We start from the raw sequence: 12,903 nt of genomic DNA, 5'->3' as shown, positions 1-12,903 counted from the left end.
GATGTTTGATTTATATCCCGCCTCTCCAGAAACAGTGGCACCTATGTCCAGAAAAGCAGACGCATGTCCAAAAAAGCCAAGTAAAGCCAGACTACGCAGCATTGTAGTAAACTGTATCTTGGACAGGTCACTGAGAAAGACACTTTTGTGAAGTCAAAGGCGTTCATGGCCGGCGTCCATAGTTTTTTGTGGGTTTTGGGGGCTCTGTGGCCATTTTCTAGAAGGGTTTCTTTCTGACGTTTCGCCAGCATCAGTGGCTGGCATCTTCAGAGAAGACACTTTTCTCTCTCCAAAGGAAAACTGGAGTGTATCTATACCATTCACTCGCACGCTCCAAGATTTAACATTGAGAGAACCAGGGAGGGTCTTAAAACTGAAAGGACAGTATCTATGGCAGAAATGGAGACTAAATAAATCTGGAAATGACATCCCAAAAGGGCAGAGAAGGGGCAACTCTGGGACAGTGTTTTAACAACGACAGATGCTAGGTACTCAGGACAGTTGGAGCGTGTGTGAGAACATTTGGTCGATTTTCCAGGCTGGTAGACTGATGCATGCAAAAATTACTGGTGCGAGCAACTCAGAGCCATGTGGACACATGTGCCAAAGCAGGGAAGGAATGGCTCCAAAGGTGTTCATGGAGATACCCATGCATTTTTTTGGAGGAGATAGAGGTCTACCCGTGGCTTTTCTCATCATTTCATAGGACTTTATCACACGGGACGGATCCCGTTCAGAAATGGTTTAAAATGAAAACAACCCACAAAAGTGGCTTGTTTTTCACACAACGTTTGGGGTTAACCTGAACAGAAAGTAAAAACAACGGGTTTTTCGGACGACGTTGGCATCCATGACGCGACATTAATCCGGATGGAAAGTCAACAAAAACCGATCCTTTTTTTACTTTCGGGGAACTTCTGAAAGTAAAAAGGAGGGGGTGTTTTTGGTCACCTTTCCGTTCGGATTGATGTCACATCATTTCTCATTGACATCAACCCATCTGAAAAACAGCCCGCTTTTGCGGGTGTTTCACAGACTTTTAAATGCCGTTTCGGCACAGGATTTAACCAGTTTGCCCCCAGATTGCCTGTGTGTGATAAAGTCCATATAATCCTAGAGTTGGAACAGACCTCAAGGGCCATCTAGTCCAACCCCATTCTGCCATGCAGGAAGACACCATCAAACCACTCCATCCAGCCTCTGTGTAAAAACCTCCAAAGAAGGAGACCACCGCACTCCAAAGCAACGTCTGCCAGTGTTGAACAGCTCTTACCATCAAGACATTCCTCCTAATGTTGAGGTGGAATCTCTTTTCCTGTAGCTTACATCCATTGCTCCATTGGGTCCTGTTCTCTGGAGCAGCAGAGAACAAGCTTGCTCCATCCCTTCAGATATTTAGATAGGGCTCTCATGTTACTCCTTAACCTTCTCTTCTCCAGCTCCCTAATGGTTTCTCATGGTTTCCAGGTTGGACACAATAGCTTCCAACATCTGGATTCTCTGATTCTATGCAAAGCCAAGGCCTAATGTTTTGGGATTGCTTCATAGGGACTCCATGGGGAAAACAGCCTGGCAAGTGAGCTGGGTAGAAGATCTGTGAAGAAACACCGAAAGCAAGGGACAGGCAGAGAAAATTCAATCTCACTGAGTCTGACCTAGATTTGGGGATGAAGGGTTACCCGCAAAGCCCTCCCCTTGTTCTCTGTCTCCAAATGGAAAGATAGGGAGAAGGCCAGTCTCTCGGAGCAAGGCTGCCACCACTGCCGCCTTCTCCCGCTCCACAGCTTTGCTGCAACAAATGTTCACTCCACTTCCATTTAGACTCAGGGTGACGGAAACCACAAATGACACCAGCAGACCAAGAAAAAGGCACCAGCCCCTTCAATATTGCAGGTGCCTTCAGCTTTATATAAGGATGGAGGGATTTCCTGGCTGGGGCTGTGTCCCCACTGCTGAATTAATGCGGCGTGGCACTGCTTTAACCACCGTGGCTCCATGATACGGAATCTTGGGATTTGCGGTTTGTTGTGGCACCCGAGCTCTCTGACAGAGAAGACTAAATAGCTCACGAAATTATAGATCACACAATTCCATGGCATTGATCCGTGGCAGTTAAAGTGGTGTCAGGCTGCATCCATTCTGCAGTGTAGATGCAGCCTGGATTTAATGATGTTTGACTGGGAAGGTGGAAAGGAGAGAAATAATGGATGGGGCATGGGATTGGGTGCACCATGCTTACTTTTCATCCTTTTATGAGGGAATGAGGAAATCTGATGGAATGAGTTTTTCTTCAGCCCTTGTATGTATGTTCAAAGTACTGGTTTGGGCCTTGCACTGAGCTTTGCTCCCAGGGAACATAAAAATTGGGGTGCTTTCCTCCAAGATGTGTGGATTTTTGCCATCTCCCTTGTGTCCTCTTTCCTCCCAGCTGCACGATACTGGAACATTTCCAGGACGCTGTCTCCCTCCCGGAGCAAACTGTTCTGCAACTAATCCTGTGGCGATCCATCTCCTCCCTTGCTGTAATTCTGGGCTTCCTGATCATTTTAATCTGCAATATGTTGCAATGATTCACTTCTGGCTTATCTCTAATTATATGCCCCTCTCTCTCCTCTCTCCTCCTCTTTCATTTTCCCATGCCTCCACCAGTCTCTTGAACACAAAGCTTGCTTTTCAGGCACTGTTCTTAAACATTTTTGCCCTCCTTATGTGACTTTGGACTGTATAAAACAGGGGTGATAAGTGATGTTAATATCCAAAATATCTAGGGATTCAAGGTTGGGGAAGCTTATGTCATGCACAACTACTTGGTGGTAGTAGTAGTAGTATTACTAATGTGCCTTCAAGTCATTTCTGACTCATGGCAACCCTAAGGCGAACCTATCCTGGTTTAAGATTTGTTCAGAGGAGGTTTGCCATTGCCATCCACTGAGGCTGAGAGAATGTGGCTTGCCTAAGGTCACCAAGTGGGTTTCCTGGCTGAGCTGGGATTCGAACCCGGGTCTCCAGAGACACAGTCTAACACTCAGACCACGACACAATGCTGGTTCTCTTGGTAGTTAGCCCTGTTGAATGTATTCATTTATACGTTTATTTTATACCCTGTCATTCTCCCACATTGGGACCCAAAATTGGCTCAACGATTACAATCATGAGATTGATCAACTATATTGTTAACAACAGATAGTTTAAAACAATTTCAAAGCCATAATTAAGAACTTGCAGGATAAAAACATATCTGTTAAACATCACTATAAGCACCATTATTAAGATACGCTTATGATTGTAAAAGAACCCATCAAAGGCCAGCCTAAATAAGATGGGCTTAACCTCCTGGCAGAAAAAGAGCAAGGCTGGGACTAAAAGGGCCTCTTATGGACAAGAGTCCCACAACTTGGCCTTTATGCGCTCTTCCAACTCTATGGTTCTATGGTTCCATGACAAGGGAGTCCTTCAGTCCTCTTGCTGTGGAAGACGGTAGCAAAAGTGGGCCTTTTGTTGAATGGGTTTTCCCAGCTAGGAAAAAGACATGCTTTTATGACCATCTCCTATGGGAAGAGCACTGAAGAACTACAACGTCATGCAGTAAGGCATGGAGAAAGGCGCTACTCTCCGTTTCCATATTGTTTTCTCATGCAACAAGGCTCAGGGTTTCATTATGTTTCTATAACTAAGGGCCCATGTGACCAGGGCAAAATAAAGCTGCTTTGGAGGTATGCTGTTTAAATGATGCATGCATTCTGAGTCCAGAAGTCGCGCCAAAGCCATGCTCCAGTCCTTAGCAATGGAGCATGGCTTTGGCGTGGCTTCTGGACTCTTAGGATGCATGCATCATTTAAACAACATACCTCCAAAGTGACCTGAAGCAGCTTTAGTTTGGCCTGTCTGTATGGGGTCATAGTTATGGATTCATAGAGTTGTGAAACATAAATTCTAATGTATGATTTACAGGAAAAGACGCTCCGTCTCAACATAAGGATGATCTTCCTGATGGTAAGATCTGCTTGAAAGTGAAGATGCTGTGATGGAAAATGGTGGAGTTTTCTTCTTCGGAGGCTTTGAAATAGACACCGGATAGCCATCTGTCGGGGGTGTTTTGACTGCGTATTGCTGCATGTCAGGAGGTTGGACTTGATAGCCCTTGGGGTCTCTTCCAACTCTATGGAGTTTAACACACTAGCAAGATCCCATGGGAAAACGGGACTTAAACGAGAGCTAAGTTAAATTCAAATTTAAACAGAACTTGCAAATTCGGAAAGTTTATCACACAGCGTCGCAGTTAACATGAAATAACACAAAGTTAATCCGCAGTTAAAGCGGAGGAAACCAGCAGCTTGTTCAATTCGCTTTGTTCGGAATTTAAAAGTTTCCTCCGCTTTGTGTTTGGATTAACTGCGGCGCTGTGTGATAAACTTTGGGCATTTCCAGGTTATTTTCGTGTTAGATCACATTTAACCCTTGTTTTCCCGCAGGATCTCACTAGCGTGATAAACTCCTATGATTCCATGATCTTTTTAAAACAGATGCTGGATGTCCATCTCTTAGGAGTGCTCTGATAGTGTGTTTCTGCAAGCTAAGGGGCTGAAGTGGATGGCCCTTGGGGGTCTCTTCCAATTCTATGATTCTATGATTTGGACAATATTGCTAAAAATAAACGAATGACGCTCCTTTTCCCCCTCTCCTCCACCCCCTTTGCCCCTCTCTCTCTGTTTTCCCCATAGGCCTTGATGAAATCCAGTGCACTGTCCCCGTGGAGGATATAACCATCTTTCTCAGCGAATTAACAGAGGCTAGTTTTCGGGACTGCAAATTCAGCTTGTCGCTCACAGACCTGATTATCATCATCTTCTCTGGCGTCGCCGTCTCCATCGCCGCGATCGCCTCCAGCTTCGTTTTGGCCCTGATTGTCAACTGCTTTCAAAAATGCGCGCCCAGCAAAGACGATGATGAGGACGAGGACGAGGACGACTGAAGACCTTTCCGTCGACGCTTCGCTGGCTCTTGCGCCAACCTCCAAAAGTGCATCACGACGCAACTCGAGAAAGCTCTAAGGGCTGAACACCGCTTCCAGAAGCTTGGATGTTTTCATCCGTATCTGCGGAGAAGCTCACAAGATTTATAGACAGAAAGCAACTTTTCCTTGGTCAAATCTAGTGGTTAAACTAATAATAACTCAGGAAAAAAAGGGACATTATGGAGAGAAGAGCAGAGGCATCAATTTGGGTGACTGGCATTTTGATGCCCACTTTGTAGTTTATATTATATTTTTAGTACTGTTTTTTTTAAACAAATAATACGTTGTTAATGGAACAAACCATTGCATTGAATACATTTATGAGAGGTAAAGTTTGGAATGACTAGATTAAAAAGTATATATATTCAGGAAAATAGTCCAAATAATCAGCTTTGCTGTGATGTAAAAGACAGGGATTTTGGGCATCTGGAAGAAACCAGCCTTCTTCAATGCTTTGCTCTTCATGACTGGTGATGGTTGATCCATCCCACACTTGTTTAGACTTTTCTAGATGCTGATAAATATGACATACCTTGGTCTTGGGATAAAGACAGCCCTATGGACCCAACAGGACCACAGTCTCCAAACCAGGCAAGGTGGCACCATTTGGTCTTTTATGGAACCAAGATCCTTTTGCAACAAGGACACATCCATTTCCCAGTTTGGAGATGCACTTGGATGGACAACCCAAAGGCTTTCTGGATCCACCGATGCTTTCTACATCAGGTCACATCGCCGGTCAGTTTTAAAATGGAAGAAATCACATAGAAGTGGGTGCCATGGGATGCGGTCACCTAGGTGCCACTTTGGGAAAGGACCTTCTCCATCCCAAAGACAGGTTTGAGTCCAGTTCTACGGCATGAGCTTTCTTGAGGAAACTGTGCAAATTTGGAACAAAACTAACCTTTTCTCAGCATGCATGAACACTTGAAGCTTTGAGATAGGAGGGAGCACCCATGTTTGAATTTTGCTGCCAAGATTTAAGGTTTCTGAGAATGTAATTGAAGGACCCAGTGGCTTTCACCGAGGAACAGGTGAACTTCAGTTAGATTTTTCACCTTACTTTTTAAATGTGCAAATATTAATTTGCAAGTATCTTCAGAATCACAAGAACTTTATGGGGTTTTAAGAAGTCCATATAGTCCCAGTTGTGCAGAAAAGTAGACATTACAGTATGCGAAAGCAGTTTTATGCTTATGTTTTAATGTCCTTTATCCACCTCAAGGAGAAGTAGGTCTAGCTATATCCATCTATAGATATATCAGTTTTTAAAAAAATTGAATTTCTATTTTAGTAAGAGAAATATAATTTAGGACATGTGAAATAGCTAGAGTTTAAAATAATATCTAGCAAAAGAAGAAGAAGAAGAAGAAGAAGAAGAAGAAGAAGAAGAAGAAGAAGAGTAAGGTTATAATTTGAGAAACAGAGGAGAGATCCAATTATGGTAGCTTTATTTGTGAGCCATCTCCGCCCTTAAACCCTTTTTTATGCATGGCAGGTTTGGAACTTGCTCATGATTTATAATTGTGCGTTGGTCAATTTGATGGCAAGTTCTTGACGTGAATCATTAGAGGACAACCGTGTGGTTCCTCGGAGGGACTTCTACGGTCCATAGGATATTCTTCTAATGAACTACTAGATGCAAGATGTTTTGCATTCTTGGCTCTCCCGGAGCCAGACAACTTGACATTTTTTGGGAAAGTGACATTCTGCCTCTGTGCCTTTTGAGGATCTCAAGGATGTATCTCAATAAAAAGGGCTAGTTGTGAAGGACTAGTTCTCTCTTCCAGAGTTTCACCCAAAACTGCGTACCCACCAACTCATGGGTTGGTGATAAAGTGTACTCTAGGGCACCCATCCCTGCCCTCCTTCACATTTTGCTTGGGAGAACTTCTCTTTTTAGAGCAAGCTATTGGACGTTATCAGACAAGGGAAACTGGAAGTATAATCCAATGGCAATTTGAATGCAATCATGGGTTTTAACATTATTGCGTGATAGACTACCACATGCAATTTTGGGCAATGGGAAGTCAGTCCGAATGCAATCGTGGGGTTTCACGTTATTGCGTGATAGAGTACCACACACAATTTCGGGCAATGGGAAGTCAGTCCGAACTCAATCATGGGGTTTACTGTTATTGCATGATAGACTACCGCATACAATAACGTGAAACCCCATGATTGCGTTCGGACTGACTTCCCACTGCCCAAAATTGCATGTGGTGGTCTATCATGCAATAACGTTAAACCCCATGATTGAGTTCGGATTGCCATTGGATTATACTTCCAATTTTCCTTGTCTGATAAGCTCCTATGTGTTCTTTTTGGCAGAGTTTGGACATTTTACTTGTTTTGGCCAACAAGACGTACAATCCACCCAATGGCCATGCTGCCTGGAAAGTCTAAGGAACGGTGGTCAAAACAAGTAACTTTTCCAAGATCCTTGTTTTTCAGCCAGCCCTTTCTTCTGAACAAGGTTTGTCATGACAGCCGCTTGATACCCGCTTCTGAAAAGTCCACGTCCAATTAAAAATATACGTCCTTCAGCTTCTTTTGAATGCCATTCTTTGCCCTTAGTTTATTTAGCCAAATATGATCTATTTCACCATCATATTCTTACCGCTAGAAGAGTGACATGGAAAATCTTAGATGATAGCGAATGGTGGAGATGGAGGGTTTGGGTTTTTTTTGGCTCGGTCCAGATTCAACCGATTGGTTATTATTATTTTTCCTCTTCGGCGAAATGACTTTTTCACAATGTAGTGCCATGATGACAGAGAATAAACATATATTTCTAATGATTTCAAAAAGCAATTCTGTGTTGTACAACTAACTGCACAGTGGGAGAGCTTGTTCTTTTTCTCTTGGGGAAACAAACCGCCTTAGGGTCGCCGTACATCGGAAATGGCACACAACAACAATCTTGTGGCTAGATCGAGGGTAGTAATAGTGTCTGGTTCTGGGCACCACAATTCAAAAAGGTATTGAGAAGCTGGAGCGTGTCCAAAATGGTGGAAGGTCTGGAAACCACCAAGGCCTATGAGGAGTGACTTAGGAAGCTGAGGACGTTTAGTCTTGGAAAGAGAACCCAGGACAGGTTGAGTCTCCTTTATCCAAAATGGGACCAGAAGTATTTTGGATGTTAGGGTCCCCCCCCCCCCAATTTTGGAGTACCTTTATCTAGCCTTCTCTGTCAGAGAGCTCTGGTGGCACAACAAACAACACATCCCAAGATTCCATAGCATCAAACTGCATTAATGTTGCAGTGTGGATTCATCCAGAGAAAATGAGCCCTCCGAAATTTCCTCTGTATTTGGAGCAATCTGGGTTCAGCTGCAGTTATTGTTTTAAAACAAAGGCCCCATTCCCACTTACAGGTAAATCGGTGTGCGATCCGAATCGATGGATCGATTTGACAGTGGAGTGTGGTTCCCACTACATTTCCACTGATGACAGTTTCCTCTCCAAAATAATCCACTTGTGGTTCCCATTCACAAATGAATCCATTCAAAATGATTCGGTTCAGCCGGCCAGAGGAGAAATTTAAATTGATTCCGATCCGCATGTGGTTTATGGTTGCGCAGAATCAATATATCAAAAAAGAAGCGGAAAACATCAGCTTTAAAAAGACGCTGGTTAAATGGGTCCAGCACATGGCCCCCTCCAAGAATCGCTTCAGCGATTCAGATTAAGTGGGAACCAGGGTCGTTTGAATCGGTTAAAACCGATTCACAACCCGGTTTAAAAGGTAGTGGGAATGAGGCCAAAGTTATCTGGAGGAGGATTTCTTTTTCTCATCTTAAATGAGTGTCTAGTCCTGGGTTTATTTTATCTTTATCTTCTTCGTACCTTAAAGGTGACACTGGCTTGGTGGAAAATGCTATTTCGGCTTCTCATTATTAGCAGCTGTGGGTGGGAAAGGAGGGGGTTGTTACAAAATCCGCATCCATGCACATCTTTTTTTCCGGTCCTAACTGGAAGAGTGTGTCACCTCCAGCAACTTGCTGATTTGAGACAGACACCCGCTAGCTCTTTGACACTTGGCCTATAAATAAAAATTGATGATCCGGCCGGCATGAGATCCCAGGAAAAGAAGCTTCTTAATCAGTGTAAAAGGGACATGAGGCTGCTTTGAGGACACAACAGTTGTTCCTTTTTGAAATCCTTGGCTGCCTCCTTTTGCAGCTGACAGCAAGCGAAAGTCCAATAGGCATCACTTTCATTGCCAAAAAAGTCACACCAAAAGGTTCACCCTGAGCACGGGAAAACCAAGAGAATCAGATGCCTTCGGTGGATTGTTCCTTCCAACCAAATTTGGAAATGAATGAGGACTTGTTCTCTTTCTTTGCTGTTAAACCATCTTTGACCTTGGTGGCCCAGGTCCTGTCTACAGTGGCCACAATACTCTGAGGGCATCTTGGAGTATCCTGACCCTGGAACTGCCCCAACTTCCACCATCACCTGAGGTCCGCCTTTCCAACGTAGGGTGGTTGTTTGCATTTGTGTGCCACTATGCTGCCTGGTGTGTCCACCACCGCGACCCGTCATAGAACCATAGAAATGGAAGAGATCCCAAGGGCCAACAAGTGCAATTTCCTTCAACCATGTAGGAAGACACAATCCAAGCCTTCCTGACTGATGACCATCCAACCTCTGTTTGAAAACCTCATAGATGGAGTCACCATCACTCTCCAAGGCAGTATCTTCCACCATCGAACAGCTCTCACCACCAAGATCTTCCTCCTAATGTTGAGGTGGACTCTCTTTTCCTGTAGCTTGAATCCACTGATCCATGTCCTGTTTTCTGGAGCTGCAGAAAACAAGCTTGCTCCATCCTCAACATGACATCCCTTCAAATGTTTAAACACGTCTATCATGACACCCCTTAAGCTTCTCTTCTCTAGGCTAAACATCCCCAGGTCCCAAAGTCGCTCTTCATGGGGCATGGTTTCCAGCCCGTTCACCCTCTTGGTGGTCCTTCTTTTGACATGCTCCAGCTTATCTTCACTCTGAGGTCAGAACAAGGATCCCAGTGATGATCACCTAGATGGGCACCTTGTTCTGACCTCAGAGCAAGTGGCCCACGATTTGGTGGCAGATGTACCAAGTGTCACAATGGGATTCATTTCAGTTGCCTAGAATCAGAACAGAGGGATCCAGATCTTCTGGAAAGATTCAGAGCAAACAGTTACCCCTGCAAAACTGGTTGGCAGCAGTACCCCAACCCGTTATTATTATTGTTGTTGTTGTGTGCCTTCAAGTCCTTTTCAACTTTTGGGGACTCTAAGAGAAACTTATCATAGGGTTATCTTGGCAAGTTTCTTCAAAGGGAAGTTGTCAATACCATCCTTGGAGGCTGAAAGAGTGGACTTGCCGAAGGGAACCCAGTGGTTTATGTGGCCAAGCCAGTATTTGAACCCTGGTTTCCGGAGTCATGGGAGCTTATCGCGCACATGGCTGTAGGAACCCAGCTGGCACAGAATGAAAGCAGGCGTGATGGGAATGGAATGGGGAAAGGATGCATTTTACTGCATGCCAGACTGCTGCCGCAGGAAGTCCCCGGATTCTAGAAACCAGGGTTCGAATATTGGCATGGCCATGTAAACCCACTGGGTTACCCTGGGCATGTCCACTCTTTCAGCCTCCAAGGATGGCAATGACAACCCTCATTTGAAGAAACTTGCCAAGACAGTTCTTGAAAATCGCCTCCTCTGGGATGGATGGGGAACGCAATAGGGACTTCCGGCGACATCAGTGGCGTTCCGGCATGTAGTAAAATAATCCTTTCCCCGTTCCGTTCCCATCATGCTCCCTTTTGTTCCATGCCAGCTGCGTTCCCCATGCTATGAGCTCCATAGTCCGACACTCAAACACTACACCATACTGAGTCTTACCCCCAATCCAAAGGCTCCCATTCTCTGAGAAAACAAAGCCAAATGAAGTTGGCACAGCACTTATCCAACAGCTTTGTGTGTTATCTCATTTCTGCCTGCTCCCCGGGATGTATACAAAGCCAAAGCCAAGGGTGTATTAAGGTCTGTTGGAGCCAAGGGCACCGAAAGGTTTGTTTACATGCCAAACTGAGAGCCAGTGGGAGGAGTGCTGTTATCACCTTAGTTCCCCTCGCATTCATTCTGTTTTCAAGTTCACTCGTCGTAATATAATAGCATGGCCTCCAACAATTTTGCAAATGAAATCCAAGACATGTGTGGCTGATCCGTGATCCACCTCGGAGTGTGGTCAAAAAGGTGTGGCCGGGCCACAAGACCACAAGAATTATTAATGAAGAATGATGCACAAAACCACTATCTTAAGAAAGAGCAAAGCTGCAATCCTCCTTTGCTCTCCTTTGCCTCCAGCTGAGCTGAGTGCAAAGGATTTGTGCACTTTGAACTCAGTTTGCAGCAATTTATGGAAGCCAAGGTTGAAGGGGGAAAGTAGGAAAATATTGTCATTGCTTTATACTGTTGGGGTTGTTTTTTGTGTGTACATTATACCTGAATAATTTGCATTGCAGTTGTAGTATAAATTTTTACATTTGCATTAACACTTGCATTAATACTCGGTCACCTCCTGCAGCCCAGAGAGTCCTCCAGCTGACTTTGCGGCCATCATTTGCAACCCAAACAGGGACGACCTGCAATTTGTTGGAGGCAAAATTACCCTGAATCTGAACCTGTTACCGCTGCGGCTAACCCAATAGTCGAAATAATTGCTCTGGCATGGTTCCCCCATTTAGATGAGCCAAACTCATTATAAAATGTCAACAGATTACTTCCTATCTGGGTCATGCTGGGCGGAGAGCTTATTTTCAGTCCAGTGCACTTTTGTTATCATCCCACTTCATTCTAAAGTCTCTTCGGTGGTGTCTTCCTCCATGAGCAGAATGGAAATTGCAGCAATACAATTACGAATACACTGCAGGCATTATACATACACACACACACAACCACACCTGCATATCTGCTTCAGTGGTGAGGGATCTGAACTTCCAAGGAGCCATCTAAGGTGCCGAACCTATTTGGACAGTTCCTTTGAAATGGAGGCATGGCATTGTGGTGTTGCATGTGCCAATTCCACTTGGAGTCTGTCTCATGAGATGTGAATGCATCTTGCTTTAGTTCAGTCCAAGCTTACAGAGCATGTGAGTTGTGGTCTGAAGCAAGCCAAGTTTTGATTCGGGGAAGTCTGTGCTATCAGTAACAAGAGATATAGGAAAATTTCACACCCATGGGGTAAGCGCTGGTAAAACATCAGAGAAGCGCATGCATGTGAAAGCCTGGCGTGCTTCTGAAACATCAGGGAATTGTCCCCTTGCCTCTAGCGTCCTTGAATCATTCATGAAGCAGCAATTTCCTGTGAATGGAAACTTTGTGTTCATAGGAAATTGCTGCTCCATGAACTATTCAGGGCCGCTAGAAGCGAGGGGACAATTCCATGATGTTTCAGAAGCGCATCAGGCTTTCACACACGCATGCATGCTTCCCTGACGTTTTACCAGCACTTCTTAGCATTTCTCTCCTTCTCTGGAGGTCTTTAGGCAGAGGCTGGATGGCCATCTTTCGGGGATGCTTTGACTGAGAGTTCCTGCATGGCAGAGGGTTGGACTGGATGGCCCTTGCAGTCTCTTCCAACTCTATGATTCTATGACTTACCCCATGGTAAGCACTGGTGTGTACATCTTCAAAAACAGGTCAAGAACACCATGGACAAAACCAGAGGTAGAGTCATTAAGTAACCCATTAAGTAAAGCCACTGCGAACAAGAAATCACGCCAAGAGAGCCAGGAATTGTGTTGCTCTCAACAATAAGCTGGTGTTCTTATCGGCCATTTAGAGACACAGATGTCCAGCCAAAACCCTAGTTGCTGCCACACTGCAGGATTAATG

At 44.6% G+C, this 12,903-nt stretch overlaps 1 protein-coding gene across 1 annotated transcript in view; it reads left to right on the top strand.

The window, feature by feature from the left end:
* LRRC38 (leucine rich repeat containing 38) overlaps positions 1 to 6,391 on the top strand; it is a 23,037-nt gene extending 16,646 nt beyond the window's left edge. Inside the window, exon 2 of the mRNA XM_042479329.1 lies at positions 4,722 to 6,391. Coding sequence (XP_042335263.1) covers positions 4,722 to 4,972 — 251 coding nt within the window. The 3' untranslated portion in view covers positions 4,973 to 6,391. The remainder of the gene's footprint in view (positions 1 to 4,721) is intronic.
* Positions 6,392 to 12,903: the final 6,512 nt, after the last annotated feature.

Source organism: Sceloporus undulatus, chromosome 7, assembly GCF_019175285.1.
Source record: "Sceloporus undulatus isolate JIND9_A2432 ecotype Alabama chromosome 7, SceUnd_v1.1, whole genome shotgun sequence".
NCBI classification, from domain to species: Eukaryota; Metazoa; Chordata; class Lepidosauria; order Squamata; family Phrynosomatidae; genus Sceloporus; species Sceloporus undulatus.
The sequence above is the reverse complement of the archived record's forward strand: the minus strand, read 5'-3'. Positions and strand labels throughout refer to the sequence as shown.